General features: G+C 46.6%; 1 protein-coding gene across 1 annotated transcript in view; it reads right to left on the reverse strand.

Moving 5' to 3' along the window:
* DOCK3 (dedicator of cytokinesis 3) overlaps nucleotides 1-27,341 on the reverse strand; it is a 428,244-nt gene that overhangs the window by 72,181 nt on the left and 328,722 nt on the right. Inside the window, exons 28-35 of the mRNA XM_075006205.1 lie at nucleotides 20,125-20,219; nucleotides 17,298-17,373; nucleotides 16,617-16,717; nucleotides 16,280-16,338; nucleotides 14,462-14,610; nucleotides 4,015-4,100; nucleotides 2,520-2,546; nucleotides 2,304-2,399 (exon numbers count right to left, since the gene is read on the reverse strand). Of these exons, the coding sequence (XP_074862306.1) occupies nucleotides 2,304-2,399; nucleotides 2,520-2,546; nucleotides 4,015-4,100; nucleotides 14,462-14,610; nucleotides 16,280-16,338; nucleotides 16,617-16,717; nucleotides 17,298-17,373; nucleotides 20,125-20,219 (689 nt within the window). The remainder of the gene's footprint in view (nucleotides 1-2,303; nucleotides 2,400-2,519; nucleotides 2,547-4,014; nucleotides 4,101-14,461; nucleotides 14,611-16,279; nucleotides 16,339-16,616; nucleotides 16,718-17,297; nucleotides 17,374-20,124; nucleotides 20,220-27,341) is intronic.

Raw genomic sequence — 27,341 nt, forward strand, 5'->3', positions numbered from 1 at the left:
GCTCCCTGGCTCCAGCGCTGCCTGCCCTGCGGGAGCTGCCGTCCCCTGGCTGTGGAGGGCAGCTGCAGCTCCTGGCTGCCCAGGCCTCTGGGTGCTGGAAATGGGCTCCTGCCCAGCAGGGGACCTCCTCAGCTGCCCCACACCTTGGGGCATCGGGATGGGGGTTGCTGCCCTGTAGGGGACCTCCCCAGTTGCCCCATACCTCAGAGCACCAGAAATTACTCTGCCACTCTGCTGGCCCCCGCCCCCACCTGTTGAAGGTGGGTGAACCACAGGTGCGGCTGCCTGGCTGCCCCACAACTCAGGGACACTGGCAATGGGGCTGCCACCCCATAGGAGAGCTCTGTGGCTCTCCGTGCCTTGAGGTGCCGGCAATGGTACTGTTGCCCCCTAGGAGAATTCCCCAGCTGTGGGGGCTCCCTAGCTGCAGACAGGGCTGTCCTGCAGGTACAGCAAGGGGCAGCTACCCGGGACACTGATCCGCCACCCCCACAGTAGTCTCCCTGGCTGCAGGGTCAGTGCCCCACCGAGGGGCTGTCCAGTATTTCTGTTGCACCATGTCCCCCTTAAAATCATAGAGGGGGACAAAACACACTACCCTATCCCACAACATATCCTGCTTTACCTCTGTGGCAGGGCTCCTGGCTGCCTCTCCTGCTGCTGCCTGTACTGGCCGGTCAGTATGTACCCCACGTGCTGCCCGGCCAGCTCCTGATTGATTTTACCTGCAGCTATGCTGACTTGGGGGAAGGGCAGGGGGACTGAATATATGGAACAATCAGCTTTTTTGTTTAAAAAAAAATTTGGGAAACCTGCCTAAAATACAGGACTGCCCCAGTGAAACCAGGATGGATGGTCACCCTACCGATGAAGGAAGATGAAAGAACTGGATTTGTTTAGTATTGAAAAGAGAAAACTGAGAGGGGACATAATAGTTTTCAAGCATCTAAAAGGTTGTTACAAGGTGGAGGGAGAAAAAAATATTTTTCTTATCTCCTAATGATAGAACAAGAAGCAATGGGCTTAAATTGCAGCAAGGGAGATTTAGGTTGGACGTTTGGAAAAACTTTCTACCTGTCAAGGTGGTCAAGCTCTGAAAAAAATTTCCTAGGAGGCTGTGCAATCTCCATAACTGGAGATTTTTAAGAGCAGGTTAGACAAACCTCTCTCAGAGATGGTCTACACTGTGCTCGGTCCTGCCATGAGGGCAGTGATCTGGACTTGTTGATCTCTTGAGGTTTCTTCCAGTTCTATTGTTCTATGATTCTACGGCCTATTGCAGCATGTTGGTGCAACACACTTGAAATTTTGCTACCAGATTGATTTAAATTAAAAAAAAATTGAAGCTTGTTGCTGAATTAAGTAAGAAAACTAATACTAGAATCATCATAGTAGAGCTGGTGCTGTTTGTTTTAAAGTAAATTCAATCCAAATAGATGTCCCAATTTAACATTTTCAGTCTCTCTCAGATTTTTGTTTTGACGAGTAACTGTACTGCAGAAGTTGTCAGGGGAGAAGCTGGAGTTTTTGTCATATGGGTGGCGACACATGGGGATTCTGGCTCATGAACATGGGAAATAATTTGAATAATGCTGAATAAAGCACATTAGCCAAACATTTTTGTTATAATTATCAATAGCAAAACAGCCAATTATTAAACTTTCATCTTATTAGTTCCAGCAATAACAGTTCACTTAGATGAATGAGACAATCCACTTTTGTTTCATTACAACTGTTTTATTCACACTTCAGAGATTTTCTTTACAACCATTAAGGTTAGATACTTACAAAAAGAAGAAAACCTAAATGAAAGCTGATATTCATGAACACTATTCTGCTGTAAATTCTCTGGTCACTGACTCCTGGAATATATGGGGCCATGGTTTTAATAAAGTCTCTTTTAGTTGAGTTAGAAGCTATTGTGTCTGACTTTGATGAATCAGGGCCAAATATTCTAAGTCAAATTAGCAGCTTCCAGCCATTACTTAGTCTCATCATCAAGTAAACTAAACACATTTTTCATTCTGACAGTTTATCAAGAATGAACAAGTAGTAAGTGAAAACATAATGCTCTCAATTTATGGCCCAATGTTTGCATCTACTATCTTAAGTTAGAACCTATCAGTACTGTGTAATAGCTACTCCCATATTACTCCAAAGCACAGAATTAACCGATTGCTTCAAACCAATACAAAACAGATCTTTATACAAAACTAATTTGGTGCATTACTAAATCTGTACGCTCCTCTAGCAGAATGCTAGGATACTTATACTAAGAAAACTTTGCTGCTGTGATCAGGTACCTGTAGTCAAGGAGACGCTCCATGAGTCGAGTAACTGATGTAACAAAAGAGATGCCAGTCTCCCGCCATGTCTCCTGCTCAATCTTCTCAAGCAGGCTGTTTGGAAATGAAGAGAAAGCATATGAGGCTTTCTTGAAAACCTTACAGATCCTGGAGACACCCAGGGGCAACTTAGTTTCTCTCTCATACAGAAGACTGACAGATTTACAGTCTTACCTGGGGTAGGGCCCAAAGAGTTGGGTTCTACTCCATGCAGCATGAAGCAAAGACAAGAAAAGATGGAATTGGCAGCATAAGATAAAATTTCCCAACACAATACTGCTTCAAACACAGGAAAGAGAACACTGCAAATAACAAAAATTGGTTCCTAAAATGCTAATGGTAGATTAAAATACTGATTATAGCTATGGACAGATATGACTGGGAAGGAGCCTAAACCCACTGTAGCACAGTTTGTCTTCCTTGCTAACAAACTATTAAATTCTGGTCCCTAATGAGCAGTCTCAGTTCAACATCTTGCATCACAACTATTATTGGCAATAACATGAGCTGAAGCAAGGAAAACAACACTGTTTTCACCAGGCAAATAAAAATACAATTTTCACTATTTTTAAATGTATTTGCCATTTTTGCAGTACATTGATGGAGCCAAACTTCAAGAAGTAGTCTCCTTTTGTGTACACTCAAATACAAGTACACACTTTCTGAATATTAACAGCAGGGTGCACAGGTTATAGATTACTTGCATACCCAGAATGATAGGTGTGCAAGTGTAAATTCTACAATTTTCATGCAACTAGGCTGGTGCGCCAAAAATGAATGTAGATGCTTGTGTACATCAAGCTGCACACACATAAATGGGGTCTGAGTTGAGATCCTTTTGAAATTTTTCCTAGTATTCTACTACTGATCTCAGAGGGATCACTGGGTCAATTTAAGAGTGAAGATTTAATCCAGTGGGAGTCACAAAGTGGTTACAATACATACCTTCAAACCAAAATCAGCATCAGTGTGGGGCAGAGAAGGGGCATTTGAAAATCAGACTTGGAGACAGGGCAGCACCCTAGAACTAACAACGTGGGGAGGTCAGATCTTGGGATTTCAGGTCACCTTCTTACTTTCATTAGAATTTCTTAGGATGTAAAGGACTGGAAATGCTGGCAGGCTTTCGAGGAAGCAGTTTACAACTTTTCTTGGTGGACAGGTCAATTTAAGTATGACCTTCAAGAGCAAGGTAAGCAATAGAAGAAAAAAGGAGGGAGCTCCTAGATACCCCAAAACAGGGTTAAACTGCTTGGTAGTTTAGCCAGCTTTCCAAACAATCTGAAGAATATTACTTTTTCACACACTGACATCACAAAGCTGAGCAATGGTTCATCTAGCATGTCTGTGATAGGAACATGGAGATCACTTGGCATGCTGTATACAGCAATCTATGTAGCATCAATACTAGATTTTATAGCATGAAAGATATAAAAATATATTTTTGTATGCTTCTGGGTGTAAAAAGAATGGAATGCTTTTTCATAGCCCTCTCTCTGATTTGTGGCCCATGCAACTATAACCTGTCAGAAGTCCCTGTTCATTACAGTGTTCTGAGGGGGCCACTTCCATTGTTGGTATCTTACAATGGATCATTAGTTTGAAATTTCACCAAGCCTTCTAAAGTGACCTTGTATCATGCAAGATGGAGGCGACTGGCATTGCTTACAGAAGACTGAAGAGCTCCCTGTAGTTTTCATCTCCTTTACCTTCTGATACCAAGCTGTCCAGTTTATCAATCAACTCAGCTTCCACCTGAATCAAAGAGAAATTATGGGTTAGAAATTAACTGTTTGTAGAGAGGGTGAATTTCAAACAACAAGAAGGCTGTATTTTATGGATAATTTCTTATGCTATGCAACTGGACTGATTTTATACCTGGATGATTTCTGCCCTGACACAAAAAAAATCATATGAAATAAAACAGACACTTTTCATATAAAATCTACCCAACAATGTCTTAGTTGATTCAGTATAGCAACTAGATTCCCAGAGATGGACTACAGAGTTCAATTATCCTGTGCTGAGCAGAGGTGTAAAATTGGCTTCCTTGTGGAGACACGTTTTTTAGGTTCTCAGAGGAGTGCTTAACATCCTCTGTTTTATCTAAACTCAGATATGGACCATCTGTAAACAAACATATCAAGTAAAATCTTACCTAGTCCTACCTGTCAGTAACAGGAAAAAAATTGTTACCTACCTTTTGTAACCATTGTTCTTTAAGATGTTGTTGCTCATATCCATTCTATTCCATTCCAGGTATGTATGCACCCACCTGCAAAGTTGTTGGTGAGTTTTGTCTGAGCAGCATCCACAGTGTCAGCTTTGGTGCCTTCTGAAGCACCCGTGTCAGCATATTAGATGACACTGAACTTCTGCCCTCTGAACTCCTTCTTGCCATAACAATGGCAAAGGAGTAGGTGGGCAGATAATGGAATGGACATGGGAAACACATTTCAAAGAACAACCTTTATGAAAGATAGATAACTGCTCTTCTTCCTGGAGCGCTTGGGTCAATTCCATTCTAGGTCACTCCCAGGCAATATCTGTGGTGTTTGTGCTGGAGTTCACAGTCGTGTGGTTTGATCTACCAAATCCTGCATCATCTTGGGTCTGCTAAGTGCATAATGAGATGTAAACACATGGATGGATGACCAAACAGTAGCCCTGTGAATAGCTCAAATTTCCCTTGGTCAGGAAGGTTGATGCCAAGGCTTGTGCCCTAGCTGAGTGGGTGGTTACAATTGCCTGTGGTAGCAGAAACAGATGCAGGCAGTGATCCATGATGAAATTCTCAAGGCAGACCCTGGAAGACTTTTCATCCTGTCTACTACCAAGACAAATAACTGCACTGACTTACGGAACAGCTTGGTCCTTTCGATGTAAAAGGCTAGTGCTCATCTGATGTCCACAGACTGTACTTGGTCCTCCTCGTCTGACTTAGGAGGTTTTGGAAAGAAGACAGGTAAGTATATGTCCTGGCTTGTATGAAACTACCTTGGTTGGGAAAGCTGTGTGTGATTGCAGCTGGACCGTGTCCTTGCAAAATCCCGTATAGGGAGGCTCTGAGTTAAAAGTGCCCTAATCTCAGAGATCCTGTGGGCAGAAGTTACTGCCACCAAAATGAAACTTTCCAGAAGAGTAGAAGAAGGGAGCAGGAAGCCAAAGACTCAAAGAGGAAAGACCCATGAGCCACAACAGCACAGGATTCCGGTCCCAAGGAGGTATGTGGCCACAGCCATGGGGACTCATTCCAGACCCTTCAAAAGGCAGACTGTCACATTGTGAGTAAAGATGGCCCTGCCCTGGAATGGAGGGTGAAAGTCCAAAATAGCAACCAAATGGACTATAAGTGATGAAAGGGACAGGCCCTGGAGCTTGTGATACACAAGGTACTCCCAAGATCAACTCCAGTGAGGCCAACTTGGGCTGGATAGCCTGGTCTGAAGGCCAGCATGTGAACCTCTTCCATTTGGCCAGGTAGGTTGCCCTGGTGGAGGGTTTTCTGTTATCCAACAGGACATGGGCTTAGACCTCCTAGCACTCTTCCACATTCAATCCTGCAGCAGCTAAGATGTCAAGTGTAATGCTCCCACATTTGGGTGCAGAATACTGCTGTGGTTCTGGCAGCAAATCCGACCAGAGAAGCAGCTACTGTGTGGTGGCAACAAGAAGGTGCAGCAGGGTGCAGCACCAGTGATTTTTTTATTTTTGGTGATTGAAATTTATATTTAGCTCAACAATTATTATAAACAGTTGTATTTGGGCTCCAGCCCTGTTCAAGTGTGTGGATGTTCTACTGTTTCTCCCAGCTGATCACTTTTTTTAATTGTGACAAATAATAACAATAAGCCAAGTTAAGGAAAGCTCTAAGCAGTGCTTCTTCTTACTTTAGTTATCACTACCAAAGATGCTGGAAACATAACTCACTAGACAATTTTGTTGCTGGAGCATGAGAGATAGTAAAATATATTTGCTCTTCCATCATTACAGCACTTGGGTTTTGCAGTACTCACAGCAGTCAGCATTTATTTGTGCCACGAGGTCCAGAGGCGTCACAGAGAGCAGGCATACAACAAAGTGCACATTTTCCTTCAGTGTCTGATCATAATGATACACTTTAATACAACATGGATCAGTTGTCACAAAGAACAACAAAGGGAATGTAGTTTTTGCAGGTAATTTCCTTTAGTGTGCAAAGGGGCATTTCTTTACATTCAGCGTAATTAGCCTTTGATGATTTTTTCCTTTTCTTTAAAGGAGATGCCAGTTGCTACCCAATGTCAGTAAGAGGAACTTACTCGCTTTGTGTATTAAGAATGGTTCTTTGAGATGTGTCCCCCTGTGGGTACTTCATTCTGGGTGTTGGTGTGTCCTCACACCAGCGCTCATAGACACTTCCATAGCCATGGCTTCCCATGCTGTGCATGTGCAAAACTGTCTCCTCATGCTCTCTGTTGTGCACAAGGCATGGGCTCCTCCGTTCCTTCTCTACCTGACAAATAGAGGCAGGATGCTCCACAGCAGGGGAAGAAGGGAGGGAAATGGAGGACCCATGGGGACGCACATCTTGAAAAACCATCGTTCCTGCACAGACTGAGTAACTTCCTCTTCTTCTTCGAGTAGTGTCCCCATGGGTGCTCCATTCTTGGTGACTAGTAAGTAGTAGTCGCTGAATGGAGGTGGGTTTGGAGCTCTGTCACTACCACAGTAGACAATACAGCTTTGCCTGCTTGGATAGAAGTGATGTTGGACAAGAGAGCACAGTGCCGGGCGAACATGTTACTAGAAGACCACATGGACACCTTACAAATGGCTATGAGAGGCACATTCTTAAGAAAGGCAGTAGTAGAAGACATGGCCCAGGTGGAGTGAGCTGTGACAGTACCCAATAACTCTCTACGATGAAGAGCATAACAAGCATGGATGCAGGAAGAAACCCACTTCAAGAGTCTGGAATGAGATGGGTAGGCCTTTGGACTGCTCCATGAAGGACAGGAAGAGGCGACAGGACTCATGCCACAGCTTCATGCAGTCAATGTAAAAAACTAATGTTCAATGAATACCCAATGTATGCCATACCACATGTGTAGGGTCAGAATGCAGCTTCAAGAAAAGCAGGTAAGCAGATTGTAGATGTGGAATGGTGTGGGAACCTGGGTAAGAACTTAGGGTGAGGTCGCAAAGTGACCTATGTTTGGTAAAAAGAGTGCACGTGGGCTCCGCCATTAGGGCGGCCAACTCCCAGAACGCCTGGCTGACACGATCACCACAACAAAGGAAACCTTCATAGATAGACGAAGCTAGGAACATGTTGCCAGGGGCATAAAAAGGGCGTTTCATAAGGCACTGAAGCACGTGGGTAAGGTCCCATATGGGTACCAGGAGTTGCAGCCGAAAGGAAAGTGTTCTGAAAACCTGTTAGGAAAAGCTTGGTAATAGGATGGGCCTGGATAAGGGTCCCCCTTTGGGTTGGTGAAAAGCTGCTATCGTTGTGGTGTGCACCCAGACCATGGTGAGGCTAAGGCCTGACTCATGCAGGCGCAGGAGATAGTCGAGAAGGACTGGCAAGGGTGTGGTATGAGGAAGCACAGAGTGGTGGGAATCCATTCAATGGGAAAAGTATCACCACTTATAGAGGTCTGTAAGATTTATGTGTTGATTCCTGCCTGCTGTTGACGAGAATTCTCCTTACTTCCTCAGAGTAAGTGGTTTCAGCACTATGGAGCTATGAAGGAGCCATGAGTGGAGGTGAAGCTAAAAGGATCAGGAGGCTGAATGCAGCTGAAGTCCTGAGACAGAAGATTGTGGTGAGGAGGAAATGGATAGGGAGCCACTACTGATGTCCAAAAGAGGTAAGGGTATCAGGCCTGTCTGGGCCAGGCCAAGGCTATTAGAAAAATAAGAGCTTGGTCTTGTCTGATCTTGAGTAGCAGCCTATGGAGAAGTGGAGTGGTAGGAAACACGTACAGAAGGGGAATGCTCCACTGGATGGTGAAGGCATCCCCAAGGGAATGCCCATCGAGCCTCGCACTGAAACAGTATTGGTGACACTTCCTGTTGTGTCTAGTGGCGAACAGGTCTATGTAAGGATAACCCCAAAGCTGAAACACTTGATCGAGGGCTGCCGTGTCGATCTCCCATTTGTGATGGTCCATGAATGTACTGCTGAGAGCATTGGCTGTGATGCTGAGAACTCCTGGGAGATACACAGCCACAGCACTAACCTGATGTCAGATACACTACGCCCAAAGATGTATGGCTTCTGTATTGAGGGAAAATGAGCAGACCCCCTGCCCCGAAGGTTGATGTAATACATACATGTGGTGGTTTCAATAAGAATATTGACCAATAGGCTGTCTAGAAGCTGCCGGAAGCAGTGGCAGGTGTAGCAGACCACTCAAAGTTCCAACAGATTGAGCTGGAGTGTCTTTTCGGTGAACGACCCCCTGCACTGCACCATGTGACAACCAAGGTGTGCTCCCCAACCAAGGAGAGAGGCATATGTGGTGAGAGTGACCTACTATGGCAGTTGGTGAAATGTTGCCTGGACACGTTCACCACTGGAGAGAAGTGAGAACCCACAGAGGGACTGCCACTGCCTTGAAGAATGGGTCCCTGGCTAGAGTATAGCAAGAAGCCAACCACATTTGAAGCCAGCGCATGTGAAGCCTGGTAACTTGTCCATGTGAGCGGTGGCAGCCATGTGGCCCAGTAGTGCTAGGCAGGAGCGCACAGTAGAGGTAGGGGAGAGGCATGCCGCTTGAACGAGGTTGCACAGAGTATGAAATCTGTGAACAGGTAGGGACACCACGGTGTGATGGTGTCTATATGTGCACCTATGAAGCCCAGACATTGAGTGGGAAAAATCATGGACTTTGTGCAGTTGATATGGAAACCCAGACTGAGAAGATGATGCATGGTGAGGTGCACCACATGCCACACTTCAGGAAGCAATGGTCCTTTTATAAGACAGTCATCAAGGTAAGGGAAAATGATGACCCCTTGACAAAAGAGGTAGAGTGGCCACTACCACTAGGTTTTTGTAGAACAGTTATGGTGCTGTGGAAAGGCTGAATGGGAGAACCCGATACTGGGTAGGGAAATTGCCCCATTGTAAAATGAAGGAAATGTCTGTGAGGCAGATGGACAGTGATATGGAAATATGATGCAGTTGACATTTAATTAACCACAAACTACTACTTTTTTTTGTTTTGTGGGGGGGTTTTTTTTGTTTGTTTTTGTAAAATAGAACAAAGGGAAGAGGACTTGGACTAGGGTAATGGCAAAAGATACTAAGAACTAACTAACTAACTCAACTTTCATCTCTTTGCAGAGAGCGAGGAGGCTTGGTCTGCAGCACAGAATGGTAGAGGACGCACGGACACCCAGACTGGAGTGCACATGGGGACACTACTTGTAGAAGAAACATAACAATAACCTAAATCCTGAAAACATTATTACTATTATCATCATTAGTAGGCATGTATTAGCAAACATTGAGATCAATGGCACTATTCAGTAGTTTGAAATCAAGCATGTGCTTATCTGTTTGTTAGTTACATCCCACAGAAGCCGCGTCTACACTAGCCGGCTATTTTGAAGTAGCCCAACTTCAAAATAGCCCAACTTTGAAATAGCGCATGTCACATCTACACGCACCGTGCGCTACTTCAAAGTTGAAATTGACATTAGGTGGCAAGACGTTGATATCACTGTCCCCATCAGAAGATGGGAATAGCGTCCTACGTCGACATTCAACGTTGAAGTAGTGCTTGTGTAGACAATCTGCATCCCGCTACCTTGAAATAGCGGGGTCCTCCATGGCAGCAATCAGCTGAGGGATTGAGATGCGCTGTCCAGCCCCTGCGGGGCTCTATGGTCACTGCGTGCAGCAGCCCTTAAAGCACCACACACCTGGATATCCTGTGGCAGGAAGCTGAGAGCCTGCAGGCAGCAGCACATACATGTAACCGCCCTGCATGCCCTCCATAGGCCCCAGAGACCCCATGGCAGCCAGCCAGCCCCTTGAGCACCCCCAGGGCACACTCCCCCATGGGGACCCAGAGCTCCCAGCTGTTCAGCCAGGGGGGTGAAGAGGCGGCAGGGCCCCTCCTGGATGGACCCCGAAATCGAGGACCTGCTGGGGCTTTGGGCGAGGAGGAGGTACTCCAGGTAACGGGGAACAAGTGGCAGAACGCAGATGCATTCACCTGGCTGGCCAAGGGCCTGGCTGCCTGGGGTCACCCTGCCCGCACGCCTGACTATGTTAGGAGTAAAGTCAAGTCAGCCAGTCTGGGGCCACCCCCACCGCTGACCCCCAGGTCCTTGCCACCCTCTGGTGCCAGGTAGAGGTGGTGGAGCACCGCCTGCAGGTGGAGGAGTGCCACCTCCATTTGCAGGAGTGAGCGCCAGGGGTCAGGAGGCCTAGGGGTCGTTCATGCAGACATTTGACTGCATCGCCAGGACCCTGGAGAGGATCGCAGACCAGATACTGCCTCCCGCTGCCATCCCTCCCAGCGCCCTCCTCCTGCCCTGGAGCCCACTGAGGAGGACCGCGGGGCTCCAGAGCCAGCCCAGCCATATTTGCCGGTCATCCCAGCCTTGACAGGGCCTCCGGCCCAGGCATGTGTTGTGCCGCCCCCCCCACACCAGACGAGGGACAGTAGGTGCCAAGGAGTGGGCCACTTAGGCCTCCCTCATATTGTACATAGTTCCCCCCACCTCGTTGTAAATAGTTGTGTCCCACCCCACCTTTTTAGTAGCTGTCCCCCTCCCAATGTACATAGTTCCCCTTGTGTTCGTTTCTGTTGTAAATCAACAACTGGTGAGCAGTTTTTTGGTTGGTTAAATAATTTTCAGGTTTACTTTTCAAAAAAACACGTGTGTCGTGTGCTTTTAGGGCACAGTAGTGTGGGCGGTGGGGGCAGTAGTGTGTTGTGGGTGGTGGGGGCAGTGAGTGGCCCACCAGGGATGGCCACACCGGTGCTCACCCCGCAGCCTGGTAGAAATGGGCCTGCAGGGCCTCCCGGACCCGGATCCCCTCGTGGTCAGCCTGGCAGCTTGGGGCAGCAACTGGTTGGAGTAGGCCATGCCAGCCTCCACAGCCCACCCCTGCATGAAGGCCACCCCCTTGCTCTCCACCTGGTTGTGGAGCACACAACATGCATCCACAATCTGGGGGATGCTGGGGAGACCCACATCCAGGCAGGTGAGGAGGCACCGTCAGCAGCCTTTGAGGTATCTGAAAGCCTGCTCAACAACCTGGCATGTATGGTTCAGTTGGGTGTTGAACCCTTCCTGGTTGGCACTCACGTGGCCCGTGTAGGGGTGCATAAGCCAGGGCTGGAGGGCGTAGGCCGCATCTGCCACAAGGCAGAGGGGCACTGTGGTATCCCCCAGAGGGATCTCCCTCTGGTGGATGTAGGTCCCTGCCTCTAGCCGGCGGCACAAGTCCGAGTTCCTAAAAACGCAGGCGTTGTGGGTGCTGCCAGGCCAGCCAACATACATGTCCTGGAAGCAGCCCCGGCTGTACACCGTGGCCTGGAGGACCACTGAGTGGTAGCCCTTCCTGTTCATGAAGCATCCTCCGCTGTGCTCCGGGGCATGGATGGGGATGTGGGTCCTGTCCAGTGCCCCAAAGCAGTTGGGAAACCCCATGCCAGCAAACCCTTTGATGGCTACATCCAGGTCCCTGAGCCGCATGAGCCTGTGGAGCAGCAGAGCGTTCAGCATGTGGTCCACCTGTGGGGGAAGGACATGGGCACCCGTGAGGGTGTGCAGGGTGTGCCTGGCTCCCCCCGGGCTCTCACCTACCCCCAGACTCTCCCTCCCCCACACCCCCGGGTCCCCTCCCAGGCCTCCTTACCTCCATGATGACAGCCCCAGTGGTGGCCTTGCCCACACCGAACTGCTGTCCTACAGATCAGTAGCTGTCTGCAGTTGCCAGCTTCCAGACAGCGATGCTGACCCATTTCTTAATGGTGACGGCATGCTGCATAGGGATGTCCTGGGGCTGCAGGGCAGGGGTGAGCCACTGGCAGAGCTCAAGGAATGTCTGCTGGCTCATCAGGAAATTCTGGAGCCAGTGGTCATCGTCCCACTCCTCGAAGACCAGGCGCTCCCACCACTCCGTGCTGGTGGGGGTACCTCCATAGCCGGCAGAGCATCCAGTGGGGGCGGGGGTGGGCCCCATGATGGTCCGGGGCGGCCCCTTCATCCCCCAAGGAGGGTTCATCTTCCAGAAGGTGCTGGGCAGCCTCCTGTGAGGAACCAAGCAGGACGGCCCCTGCCTTGGAGATGGCCCTGAGGGCTTGTGGCTACTGCTGCTGCTGTGCTGGGGGGTCCATGCTGTGTGCACGGGGTCTGCAACCTGGTGTCGGCTCTGCAAACCTTGTGCAGTGTATGCCGAGTGTGTCTGGGAGGGGCCCTTTAAGGGAGCAACTTGCTGTTGCCCCGGAAGGGCTAGTCCACCCCGTGACCTCATATGCAGGCATTCATAGCTCCCTTATTTCAAATGGGGTGGCTTTTGTGTGTAGACACTCCCCTGACGGGCCCCTTTCGATGTAGCACATCCCTATGTCAACGGCACCAGCTCCGGCGCATGTGTTGATGCTATGCGTCGAAGTAGCTTATTTTGATGTCGCTACTTCAAAATAAGCCACTTCAACATAGTGTTCCAGTGTAGACATAGCTAGAGAGCTGACAGTTTAAAAGACATAAAACCAGGTATGAGATCATACCCTCATTGTAGCTAAAATCTAGAGAGATGCACTTTTGATAACCAATGCTAGGAAAACTGTTAAAATGCCTCCATGCACACACAGCCGTATGGGGTATTTCATCCCCAGAACTGTATGCATTTTTATTAACCACATGATATTCATTGTGCAGATGGGAAAACTGAGGCACAAGAAGGGTTAAAGCCCACAAGCCGAAAGTAACTTTGAGACCTCAGAAGTGAGGCATCTAATTTCAGATATTTAGGGCATGATTTGCAGAAGAGCTAAGTCCTCACAATGCTAAAGAAAGTCAATGAGTAGCAGGTGCTCAGCAAAGCTGAAAATAAGGCCCTAGGAATCAAGATAAGCCCCCAGAAACTGACACAGAAAATCACTGGACACATTTGAAAATTCAGCCTCAAGGCCAGGTTAAGGGTGTAAATTGGACCTCCCTAATCTGGCATCCTCAGAACCTGAGCAGTCCTGAACAAGGGAGTTTGTTGGACTAAGGGAGGTTGGGCCTTGGGGATGCTAGGGGATGAGCAGCAGACTCCCTGTTGAGCTCCCCGCCCCAGCCACCAGGCTCCATTGTTTCCAGCCTTGCTGCTGGCCCGTGCTGCTCTGATGGGCACCTCTGCCCCGGCCTCTGTGGGCTGCTGCTGCTGGCCCTACTGTCCTAGTGGCCCCACTGGCTGTCATTGTTGCCAGCCCTGCTGCCGTGGAGAGCTCCACTGCACCCAGCCCTGGCAACCCTGTGGACTCTGCTGATTGCTGCTGCCACTGCGGCTCTCTGGTCCTGAGGCTCCGTCGTTCAGCAACATCTGTGGGTCTTGCTGGAGCACGGATATTGCCAGACCAGACAGGCACAACTGGTATCTGGACAACTAAAACAGCAAATGTGCTTGTAGGGGGTTTTCAGGAGATTCTACAGAGTCTAACTACCATTGCTTTTAGTTAGGCATCTTGGTGCTTTGGAAAATCTCACTAGGCATCCATATGCATCTTCAGGTACCTCAATACCTTTACAAATCTAGTCCTACATGATTAACCCAAAGTCATAGAGAAAGTCAGCCGCAGGGCCAGGAGTTTTGACTTCTACTAGGCTGCTGAAAGCACTACATATTCTACCTCATCATATATGGTTTAGCAAGCTTCCACTGTTTTTACCATTAGGAAAAAGACTCCACTTTCCCTTACTTCCTGCGCAGTGAATACCACTTTGTGTTCTGTATTCATGGGAGAAATGACTACTTGGAAAACACCTTACAGAAATGTTAATTTAATGGTGGGACTCCAGTATCAGTACTGTAAAGGAAACTCCATGCTCCCAGCACAGTGTTGCAGAAGGGCAGAACAACACACAGAATATTCCAAGAGCCTGGAAAACCATCTCACCTGTTTGAAGTTCCCGTTTTTCCTCTGCTCCCAGTCCATCATATCATGAAAGATGGGGATCATGATGTTGCGGACCTCTATCTGTGGGACCAGTGTGACACCAAGAAAGGGGCCAATCATTCCCGGAATAAAGTGAATTTTATGTTCACCTGGGCAACAGAAAGCAAATTACATATAACGAAAGCCTTCCTTCAGTATCATTCCCTTATATGAAGAAGGTGAATCTCTGTAGTAGACACCCATGCAAACTAGCCCTGCATTAAGCATAAAGAAGCAAACAGGTTCCTTCTCCAAAAATGATCGAATGAGTGATGAAATCTGCATGGTTATCTACACATTACTCAATCTTTACATTTAGCAGAAACTGCAGATCCTATAAGTAAACTCACTCAAGATGCGCCTATGTTCTAGCAGGCATTAATTCTGCCAGAGAAGACTGAGAGCTTTCACTGCTGTTTTGGAGGCTCTGGCTCCTAAAAGCAAGCCAACAGATTTGCTGGGTCCTGGGCGAGGTGGGGTGCAGTTGGCGCCATGCTCCCAGAAGGGGTGGGGCCTTGATCAGAAGGGATGGGGCTGGGGGTAGCTTCCCTGCCAACAACCCTTCAGCATCTCCTGGAACTCTGGACTGCATTGCACTGGGCTCCTGTGGCCATTTAAAGGATCTGGGGCACCAGCCTCTGATACTGCTGCAGCAACAGTTGGGAGCCCCAGGCTCTTCTGAATCGCTGGACCCTGGGGCAGCTGCCCCTTTGCTCTCCCTGCCACCCCATTGTTGGGCCTGGGTGCCTGAGAAGGAACTATGACAACAACACTATTTACTGGCTCAACCACATGAAAAGCTTATTTCTTTGAACCCAGTTCACCAAGTGCTCCAGATCATGCTGTGGCACAGAGCTACCACCTTTATGATTTATTACTCACCCAGCTGTCATCTACAATTTTACCAAGGATGACTTTATGGTTTTTTTTCCCAGAAACATAAATATCTTACACAGCATAGGGCCAAGAAATCTTCTCTGCGGGGCTCCACTAACAACACACCTGCTTGATGACAATTCCCTATTTACATTTTGCGAGCTATCAGCTAGTTTTCAGACATTCAGTGTATGCTGTGTTTAGTCACATTCCAGTGTTTAACATAAAGTCTTAATTAATTTATCATGTGGTACAAACACAAAAGACTGACAGAAATATGTCTCTTACTGGAGTAACAACTATTGCATCATTTTGGTTAAACTTTTGGTTGTTTTTTAAACAATAAAAAGAATTTGTTATCGTGCTCATTAGACACATTAAATCCCTCAAAAGTATGCACTGTACTTCATGTCCCTTCCATACATTAACTGGTCATTTATATAATTCTGCATCACCCTGCCATGTTCTGTTGTTTCATTTGCAAATGGACGAAACTGAATACAGTTGTAAAGATTTTGTTTCAGCTGTGTAGTCATAGCCCAGATTAAAGTCAGAGCACACAAGCACAACTCAAATACTAGATTGCAGCACAATGGCAGGGATTTCCAAATGCTAATGCAGTCATCATCTATGAATACCAAAGAAAATTTTCTGAAACAAGTCACCACATGACTGAAGAGTAAATTATTCAAATCCATAGGAATATGCTTTTTCAAATGAGAAAAATACCAGCATGGAGTGACACAGAAAGTCATTTCTTTTTTGGTTGAAAATTCCCATAGAAACTATCAGTCTCAGCATGAGCTCTGTGGGGTCACAGAACTGAAGCTGAACATTATTAATGTAATTCTTAGACAACTTTAGTTTCGGTGGTTCAGAGTAGAACAAGAAACAGAAACATACCCAGATTCTGCCACATGCTGAACAACTCATATGCCATCATCACCCGCATATCGCCATATCTGAAAGAGAAGGCACAGATAAAACCCCTTAATGGGACAAAATGCAGCCAGTTGGTGATCTAATACAAGGAAATTAATATTTAGTCAAGTAAATATACTTTTTAAGAACATCAAGGGCACCGTCCAATTGTTGAACACATATCCTATGACATCTACTTATGATTCTTCTGAGGAAATTCCCCCCACTTCCTGTGACATATGGGAGCTTGTGATCAAAAAGTATGTCCTACTTTGGAAGTGAAGTAAAAGTCAGAGTTTTGGAGGTAAGGAATTCTTACTTGTCCAGAATCTTCTTTCTCTTAGCTGGAGTGACAGTTTCTAGCTGTAGGCTTGGTTGATTTATAAACAGAACGGCCAAGCTGAAATAGGAGTTCCACACCTAGAAAACAGGAGGGATATTTAATACAACAGTCCAAAGGCAGAACAAGCACTGAATGCAAACGTACATGCCATACATCAGCTTGTTCCTCCTCAAGTCAGAGAAAATAGGTAAATATGTATAAAATGAACCAGATACAATAATAAACTAAATTAAATCAGTGCCAGGAATTGTATAAATACTGGAGGGAAGAGCAAAAGAATCCAGCAGCAAGGGAGTGCTGGAGCTTCCGACATAAGGCCTTCGCAGCTTGACACCTGTCCTACCAAACACTTCTTCATACCCTAAACCATAACATACAGTGTGCTATGAATTACATTAGGCACTATACATTCTTCACTTTCGCCAGTGCAAACAATCTCACTTTTCCAACCACTAGAATTCATAATGCTTCTGCTCTTCTGAGATTTCCTAGGTCAATCAAAGCCTCAGCACAGTTTGATAATATTGTGTATCAGCTAGTTTACTTTTGAGCTAACAAGTATGGTGAACATAATGCACTAATACAGAGCAGCCACTGTGCCTACATTGCTGCAAGTTTTAAAGGATATCAAGAAATTTTCTAGATCTCAATCCTTACCTTAAAATCAAAGTCTGTTTCTGTGAAGTTCTTGTGCAGAGCAGAGGACAGGTACTGGACTGTTGTAACTATGATACTATAATTTAAAAAAAATCCTTTTCAATTTGCATTACAACACACGTTCAGAGTCTTTCAGTGGCTCTGTGCCTTAGCGCTGTTTATGTTATATTTCAAAATGCATTATGACACTGTTTGTTTATGCCAGTCAACTCTCCAACACCATCTACAGGCCACCATCCTCTGATCCCAATCAGGGACACCGAAAGAAACTACACCATCTGCTCAAGAAAACCTGCAACAGCATAGGACCATATCTACACAGGCACACTCCTACAGCCCAGCCCAGGGGTATTTTATCTGCTACCCAAGATCTGTTAAACCTGGAAATCCTGGACCCACCCCACATCATCTCAGGCATTGGTATTCTTATGGCAGGATTGCCCAAAAATGTGGACACTCTCCTCAGACCCTACACTAGCAGCACTTGTAGCTCTCTTCAAGACACCAGTGACTTCCTGAGGAAACTAAGTGCAGCAGTAATCTCCCTCTAAACACCATCTTGTCCACTGTGGATATAGATGCTCTACACCAATATTCCAAACAAGGATGGATTACAAGCTGTCAGGAACAGTGTCCCTGATGATGCCACAGTGCACCTAGTGTGTGAGCTCTGTGACTTTGTTCTCACCCACAAACATTCCAATTTGGGAACCATTTATATCTTCAAGTCAGTGGCACTGCTCTGGGCTCCTGCCTGGTCCCACAGCATGCCAAAATTTTCATAGGTGACCTAGCACATTTCCTCAGAGCCTGTCCCCAAGCACTAATCCTCAGCTTCTTCTACACTGATGAAATCTTCATCATATGGATTCACAGGAAGAAGGCCCTTGAAGAATTCCACTGGGATTTCAACAATTTCCATCCCATCATCAACCTCAGCCTGGATCAGTCCACACAAGAGATCCACCTGCTGGACACTACAATGTGTATAAATTATGGAAACAAAAATGCCACCCTTTACCATAAACCTACCACAGCCAAGTCCTAAGATACAATTGTATCTGCTCCAATACTTCAGACAGAGACAAACACCTACAAGACCTTTATCAAGAATTCTTAAAGCTAAAATACGCACCAGAGGAAGTGAAGAAACAGACGGACAGAGCCAGAAGCGTACCTAGAAGTCACCTGCTATTGGACAGGCCTAACAAGGAAAATAACAGAACACCACTGGTATCACCTACTGGCCAGAGCTGAAATCCCTCCAGTGCATCATTGACAAGCTACAACCTGTTCTGGAAAATGAACCCTCACTCTCACAGACCTTGGGAGATAGCCCAGTCCTCTCTTACAGACAGTCCCCCACCCACCCTGATGCAAATATTGACTAGCAGCCACACACCTCACCACAGAAACACTAAACCAGCAACCTATCCCTGCAACAAACAACCTTGCCAACTCGGTCCACATATCTACACAAGTGACACCCATCACAGGAACTAACCACATATGCCACACCATCATGAGCTCATCCACAAATAAATGTAACAACATGATATGCTGTCACATGGCAGCAATGCCCCCCTGCCATATATACTGACCAAACCAGACAGACAGTCTTTGAGCCAAAGAACAAATGAACACAAATCAGACATCAAGAAAGGCAACATATAAAAACCAGTAGGAAACTACTTTAACCTCCCTGGACACTCAGTAATGGATTTTAAGTAGCCATCCTTCTACAATAATTAAATAAATAATTTGGAAAAAAAAATCCAAAACCAAACTGCAAAGAGAAACAGCAGATCTGCTACTCATTTGCAAAGTTAATACAATTATATTATGACTGAATAAGGATTTAGAATGGTTATTTCACTACAAAGGCAATTTCTTCTCTCTTGGTATTCACACCTCTACATCAGCTGCTGGGAGTAATCCGCATCCACCCTGACTGAACTGACCTAGTTAACACTGATCCCTCTCTCCCACCCCAGCCCCTCCCCCTCCCCCGCCCCCCCGCAGATAACCCTGCCTCTGTATTTCTACTCCAATACCTCTGATGAAGTGGGTTTTACCCATGAAAACTTGTGGCCAAAAAAGTTAGGGTTAAAGTTAATCTTTAAGGTGCCATAGCACTCCTCGTTGTTTCATTTTATGCAGTTCCAGCTTTACAGATGGGAAAACAGACTAAGGGGCAGATGTTCAAAGGCATAAAAAAACCTCTGTATATGATAAACGTTGCACAGAACATTTTAGGTCACTATCACTTGTGTGTACCAATGAAACAATTTAAGCCTATTTGCACTTGGTTTCTGCAAACTAATAGAGATTTATAATATTAACTCTTAGTATGCATGCCCAATGGTACCATGTAACTCTCATACACACAAGTGCCCATTTATGGAGAAAAGCTCTAATTTGGCTCTGACAATTTAAGTAATTTTGCAGAACTAGGATTAACAGTCAGGATGAGTCCACGAGGCTGACAGCCACTGTGGATCTTGGACGAAGGTGGGAAAGTGGGCCCTGCCGTGAACCCCAGAAGGGGCAGGGCCAAGGGCTGACAGCTCTCAACACCACCCAGCGCTGGTCCCGTCTCCCCAACAGATGCATGCAGCCAGAGTAGCGCTGCTGAGACACTTCAAGGGGCCCAGGGCAACTGTCCCCACCCGTACCCTGCCAGCAGCCCTGGGAGCAGTTTCTGCCTAGAGTCCAATGCCTCATTCCACTAAAACACACTGCTTCTCTGGGACTGGGAAGTCCTAATTCTGAGTACCTACAGAGTCCTCACACAAGGTTACAGCGCTTTACACCTGTCCTCACTCACTTGCTGGTGAGCAACCTCATCACCATCCAGTCCCGGGGAAAGACACTCATCTTCATCAGGTTTCGAAACACACAGAAAATCTTCAGTAGGAACTCCTAATACACAGAAAGAAGAGAATAATAAACAGTGGCAGCTGTAGGCAAATGTACTTTCCTAAGCACAGCCAAGACAATTAAGCTAATTATGTTTCCCTTGCTTGATCCCTGTGTCACTAGGCTACACAGCTCAGGACGTGGAAGCAGCATATATGGTAATTAGGTGGATATAGTTCTTTTGAGAAGGCACAGTCTGTTGTATTTTCAAGTTGACAATGCAGAACTTCATTGTATTTTATTTCATGTGACATTTCATTGGTGTCATGCAGAGTTCTGGTCTGAGTTCCCAGTGTGCCTTTTGCAGGAATACTTATTTTTTAATGTAATTTATATTTAAAAGGATATGTTTTCAAGGTGCTAGGCACCCCTCTCATAAATTTAAAGAAACAATAAAACTGAACTTTTTATGTATCATGTATCATGGTAATAGAAGATCTCATTTATGAGGAAGAAAGAACCTGCTAGAAACATCCCGCCTAGATGTGTTTTTTAAAAGGACCACTGGAGTATTCCATGTGTGCATGTGTCAGAGGGGCAGTTGTGTCAGTCTGCAGCTTCACAAAAACAAGCAGTCCTGTAGCACCTTAGAGACTAACAATTTTATTTATGAGAAAATGAGCTTTTATGAGGTTTCAAGGTCTCACCCACAAAAGCTCATTACCTCATAAATAAAATTCTTAGTCATTAGGGTGCTACAGGACTGCTTGTTCTGTGTGTGTGTGTGCACGTGCACGCATGCATGAACATGCTCATTTCTTGTTTACACCCAGAAGTTAATACGACAGACAGCAATATACAGTAGACCCTTGATTTGCACAAGATTTATGTTCCTGGAAAAATAGGCATAACTCAAAATTCTCGCAAGTCACAGAGGTGAGGCCGCCCGCTCAGCACCAGCAGCCGTTGCTGCAGCTGGGAGCAGGGGACCCCGCTGTGAAGGTGGAAGAGAGCTGGCGGATCATTTTGCTCTGCCAGCTCTGGCCTGGTGTGCTGCCAATCCCCTGGTTAACAGGGATCCCTGTGCTAAAAGGCAGCTGGCTGGCTGCCAGCTTTTGATTCTGAATAAATCACTCTGAGAGCCCATCTGTTTTATTTTTCCCTTTTATATAATGATGACAGTAATTCTATCTTAATCCTCAGAAGGTGTAAACGTTGTTTCACCAATCTAGTTCCACCCTCTTCTCCATAGCCAATTTAATCTCAAGCCATTTTACTGGGATGGTAAAAATGAAGCCAGATGTAATAGTGGTATTTGTGATGTCAGGTGCGAATAACTTAAGTCAACTCTCCTCAACAGAGTGGGTCAAAATATAAAATGTTTGGTTTAATGGATATTTCAATTTTTTTCTTCTGACTGAGGGACCACGTCTATACTAGCAAGTTCTTTTGGAAAAATCAGGCCCTTATTCAAAAGAACACTTAGCACATCCACACATATAATGTGCTCTTTCGATCTGAAATCAAAAGAATGAGGCTCTTCTTCTGGAAGTCCTCTTCTGCTCCTGGATCAGGAAGAGTGCCTACTTTCAAAAACCTCTTCAGAAAAAAAAAAAGTACGTGTAGATGCTCCGCAGGCCCTTTTTTTCGAAAAAGCAGTCCTTGCGGCACTGGATTTTTCCACCCCGGCCCATTCTTTCAAAAGAGTAGGGGTTGTGTGGACGTTCTCTACTGAAAGAGCAGATTAATCTTTTAATCTGCTTTTTTGTGTGTGCACGCACTCTTTCGAAAGAAGATTTTCCGGATGAGATTTTTCAAAAATATTCCAATCGTGATGAAAACAGCTTTTTCTGTTAAAAATTCCACAAAAATTTCCAACAAACTCTACTCCTATGTATATTCCATGTCCACTTAAGCCTCAGGGAGAGAGTGCCAACTCATTTCATGGTGGCTATTGAAGAACTCCTCAAAAGTTATCGTCTTTACATTGCTACTAATTTCGACTCCAACCTACAACCTAAAACAGGGGTCTGGAACCTGCAGCTCTGGAGCCACACGCAGTTCTTTAAGGACTTCTTTGTGGCTCCCAATGCTATAATTGAAAAGAAAAAAAAACCCAAACAACCAACTCCTGATTATTTTCGATAAATGGTGAACATCTAACCCTCCCAAAACCAAACTACTCATACCTAAATAGAAATTACATGTGATCTCAAAACACTGGATAACGCCCCCTAATGCCCGCCAGAGAGAGAGATGGTTCACGTAAAGTTCAACAAAATGGAATATGTAAAAAGTTTGTGAATGTCCTGCAGTAAACATGTATTGCCTTACAAATCAGTGTGTGCACACTGTCCTTAGAACAGAATTACAAAAAGTATGGTTTGACCTTATTTATTAAGGTCTGTCTCATAGTCACATACACTGTGGCTCTTGAATTATTGAGTTTTTTACTGAATTGGAAAAAATGGTTCTTCCTGCTAATTTGGTTGCCAACCCCTGACCTAGAGGTAAAAGCAGCAATGCAACAAGACTGGCCTGGTCCACTAACCCAGCAAGATATTTCTAGCTGGTATGAGGTACTGGAAAAATCCTGTACCAGCCTCAGCCCCATGGAGCTGCCTCTTTTCTGGCTCCACCTGTACATAATTCTGCAGGAGAACAGAGCGGAGGGTAGATGGGACCAGTTTGGCAGGTGGAGGAGCTGCCAGTGTCCTGCTTCTTTCCCTGCTGCTGTCCTGAGCAGGGAAAGGAGCAGAACCATGCAGTCTCACTGCTTCTTCCCCTTGCGCAGGTCTGCATCTCCTCTGGGCTCTGTACAGCAGCGCCCCCTCCCCCCACCACGGAGAACAGTGCTGGGATCAGTACAACAGCTTGAGGAGCTAACAGCATTCCTAGCAGGGAAAGAAGGAGAAGCCCCATCCCCAGATCCTTGTTCTCCACAGGACTGGTGCTTTACAGAGTTGGAAGACAGGCAGCACCATGGAAGGGCAAGGGGTGGGGTTGGGGCGGGGCTGGAGCTTCTGCTCCTTTTCATTCTGACAGAGGAAGAGTAGGGAAAGCAGCAAAACTGTGAGCAAGAAGCTCCTCCAGCTGTTGTACCACTCCCAGTCTCCCCAACGCTTAATATGGGATGGGGAGAGGCGGGGAAGGCCATGGGGTCCAGGAGCTCAGGTGGGGCAGGTTGTGCTTTCCCCCCAGCTGCTGTCCATCCCCCTGCCTACCAGTAAGAAATTTATTTTATTTGAACTACCAGGTAAGAGGCTCTGTTATCCCAAGGTTTATAACTCTGAGCCACCCAGCCTCCCTCAGGATATATTTTCACTGGTACATACAATAACTGGAAGTTATCAGACAGGTACACATGTTAGTCTGTATCCACAAAAACAAGAAGAAGAAAAGCTTTCATGGGCAAAGAACCACTTCGTCAGATGCATGTCATCTCCAAGGGACAGCAGCCTGCATCTGATGATGTGGGTGTTTGCCAATGAAAGCTTATGTTCCAAAAAATCTGTTAGCTGATAAGGTGCCATAGGACTTCTCATTGTTTTAACTGAAAGTTGATCACCTCTTCTGAAAGCACTTCAGATCTTGTTCCACCTTGTTTGGTCAGTTGTTTTGTCAGGTTTCTATTATGGTGTCAGTTTGGTAGTGTTAATCACATTATTCTTGAGTGGTCACATTAACCACAAAAGGATTTCATCATCTATAACCCCATCATCAGACTATGAAAGGAAAATGACAGCACACCTGTTACTTCCGTCAGATTTATGTATTGCTTCTTGAAGTTATTCTTCACTTCACAGCCACTCACTGTGGTCTGAAACATGCTGACGCACAGGTAACGGGAAGGCTTCTCTCCCTTTGAGATGGGCACTCCACACAGATGATGGTTGGGAAGCTACCAGTGAGGTTACAAGTGTCTACTAAGAAATTGTTTCAGTTTGGGCTGCCTGTCCACATACACCAGGTGGATTACTATGGTCACTATTTCAACTGACCAAGGAATAAACTGTTGTTGATTTTTCTCTACCTGGTATGCAAAAGTCTGGTATGGAAGAGAAAGTTATTCACTTTGTGCAGTAACAATGATTCTTCTAGATGTGTCCCCCCCATGGGTGCTCCACTCTGGGTGTTGGTGCATCCTCGTGCCAGTGCTCCGAGATTCTTCTACAGCAATGGTTTTCCATGATGGGCATGTGGAGTTCTGCCTCCTTGTGCTATCTGGCACGTGCAGTGTGGGTCCCTCCATTCCTTCTCTACCCAGCAAACAGGACAGTATGCTCCAAAGAAGGGGAAAGAGGAAGGGAAGTGGAGCACCCACAGGGGGACACATTTCGAAGAACCATCATTACTGCACAAGGGGAGTAACCTCCTTCTTTTCTTCTAGTAGTGTCCCTGTGAGTGCTCCATTCTGAGTGACTATAAAGCAGTAGTCACACTTTGGAGGTGGGTTTGGAGCCCAATAACAACTACAGTCGACAGGACTGCTTGTCCCACTTGACTGGAGGAAGCAATGGAAGATGAAAGAACATAATGCTGTGCAAATGTGGTGCTGGAAGACCACATCATCGCTTTGCATATATCTGTAAGGGGTACGTTCTTGAGAAAGGCAGTAGAGGAGGACACAGCCCAGGTACAGTGGGCAATGATGGCACCCAGAAGCTCCCTTCGGTGAAGTGCATAGCAAGTGTGAATACAGGTGAATATCCCCTTGGACAGCCACTGAGATGAAACAAGCAGACCCTTGGACTGCTCTGTGAAGGACAGGAAGAGACTAGTAGACTTGTGCCAAGGCCACGTGTCGCTGATGTAGAAGGCTAACGCCCACAGAACATCCAGAGCATGTCATGTCACATGCACAGGATAGGAGTGTGGCTTCAGGAAGAACAAAGATAAGTGGGTTGGTTCATTGATACGAAATGGAGAGGGAAACTTAGCATGAGGGAGAAGAGTGACCCTGTCCTTGGTCAACATAGTATAAGAAGGCTCAGCCCTGAGAGCAGCAAGCTCCCCAACCCTCCTGGCCATTGTGATGGCAACTAAAAATGAGGCTTTCATCAACAGATGGAGCCAGAAGCATGTCACCAGGGGTTCAAAGGGTGGTTTATTGAGGCAGTTGAGTACATAATTAAGGTCCCAAATAGGAATCGGACGATGTACTGACAGGGAAGTGTTATGCAGACTCATCAGAAAACATTTGGTGATGTGATGGGCAAGAAATAAAATCCCATCCTCTGCCTGATGGAATGCCATCAATGCCAAAGCATGCACTTGGGCAGTACTGAAGACTAGGACAGACTCATGCAGGTGCAGTAGATAGTTGAGGAGGACAGAACAGGGTGTGATGTGAGGAGGCACAGGATGGTTAGCGCCCAACCATTGAGAAAACTGCTTCCACTTGTAGAGGTAGGACTTGTATGTGGACTCCTGTCTACTGTTAACGAGAACCCTCTTTACCCCCTCAGAGCATGCGATTTTGGAATGCTGGAACCATGAAGGTGCCACACATGGAGGCGCCATCTGAATGGATTGCGGTGAAGAGTGTGGCTGAAGTCCTGAGACAGAAGGAGGAAAAGGATGTAGCCAGACAGAATCCCCCGCTCTACTCCATCTTGCCCCTCTTAGGTGCTTCAGAGCACAACGGGACAAAAGGAAACAGCCCAGTCTTGGAATGCCTGAGAGCACAGATGTGCTAATCTCAAGCACAGTCTTTGATGCCTCAGAGCACAGACGGACTGCCTCATCATGACCCTGAACGGACCGAAACCAGACAACAAAAGACAAACGGGCTAGCAGACGACCAGGGCCTCAGGCTGCCCTTGGCTAGTACCGGTGATTGATACACCTACGCATCGTCCCAGGAGACAAATCTCATGCCCATAAGAAAAGCATGTCTAAGTTATCTCCACCTCGCAGGTGTGAATTAAGTCCCTGAAACACCCTGTGAGAACTAGCATCACGAACCGATCTAGCACAATTGGCATCTTTAAGATAAGGAAGAGTATACATGACCCAAGTGGTATAAAGAAGGGTCCAGCAGCCCCCTCTAACTGAGCTCCAATTACCTATACCTGCTGGTCAAGAAGGTCTTTGCCTCCCAAGGACCCAGGGGACGCCCTCCTCGTAATCTTCTTCCCGAGGGATTGAGTGACAGATGCTGGTCACGTCAAGCCGGTTAACGCAGGGCTGAGAATAAGACCTGCTATGTGTTTTGCTTTTGCACGCATTTAATAATAGATCTATGAATTAAAGTACTTTGTTATATGTTAGCTGCTCGTAACTAAGAAGTGAAATATAAGCCTTGTAACCATAGAAGTTTAGCTTTCTTATCAAATAAGAAGTAACTGTTTAAGTTTTAGCCTGACTCCTCTTGTTACTGTGCAAACCTAACACAAATAAAGAACCCCAGCCGGTTTTTGGCTGTATTAGCACGGTCACTGGTGAGACGTACTGAGAGCTGAGCGCTGAGTCATGCCGCCTCCATGAGGCAGACTCTTGGGGCACCCGTCAGCTCCCTGGCTGCCCACTGTGCAGGGACTTTCCATCTTAGCAGTCAAAGACTCAGGTGATAAATCCCTGGGGCATCCATCAGCCACCCCTGGCTGCCTGATGCAAAGGGACTGTCTGTCCTAGCAGTTAAAGACTCAGATGAAGTAAGGGCACACGTGGTATCTCACCCCTGGCCATCGGCTAACAGAGGACTACTGACAGGTAATGATGGCTACGTCTACACGTGAAGCCTACATCGAAGTAGCCTATTTCGATGTGGCAACATCGAACGTCTACACGTCCTCCAGGGCTGGCAACGTCGATGTTCAACATCGACGTTGCGCAGCACCACATCGAAATAGGCGCAGCGAGGGAACGTCTACACGCCACAGTAGCACACATCGAAATAAGGGTGCCAGGCACAGCTGCAGACAGGGTCACGGGGCGGACTCAACAGCCAGCCGCTCCCTTAAAGGGCCCCTCCCAGACACACTTGCACTAAACAGCACAAGATACAAAGCCGACAACGAGTTGCAGACCCTGTGCATGCAGCATGAATCCCCCGCTGCAGCAGCAGCAGCCAGAAGCCCTGGGCTAAGGGCTGCTGCACACGGTGACCATAGAGCCCCGCACGGGCTGGAGAGACAGCGTCTCTCAACCCCCCAGCTGATGGCTGCCATGGAGGACCCCACA

The sequence above is a fragment of the Carettochelys insculpta genome, chromosome 11, assembly GCF_033958435.1.
Source record: "Carettochelys insculpta isolate YL-2023 chromosome 11, ASM3395843v1, whole genome shotgun sequence".
Lineage (NCBI taxonomy): Eukaryota > Metazoa > Chordata > Testudines > Carettochelyidae > Carettochelys > Carettochelys insculpta.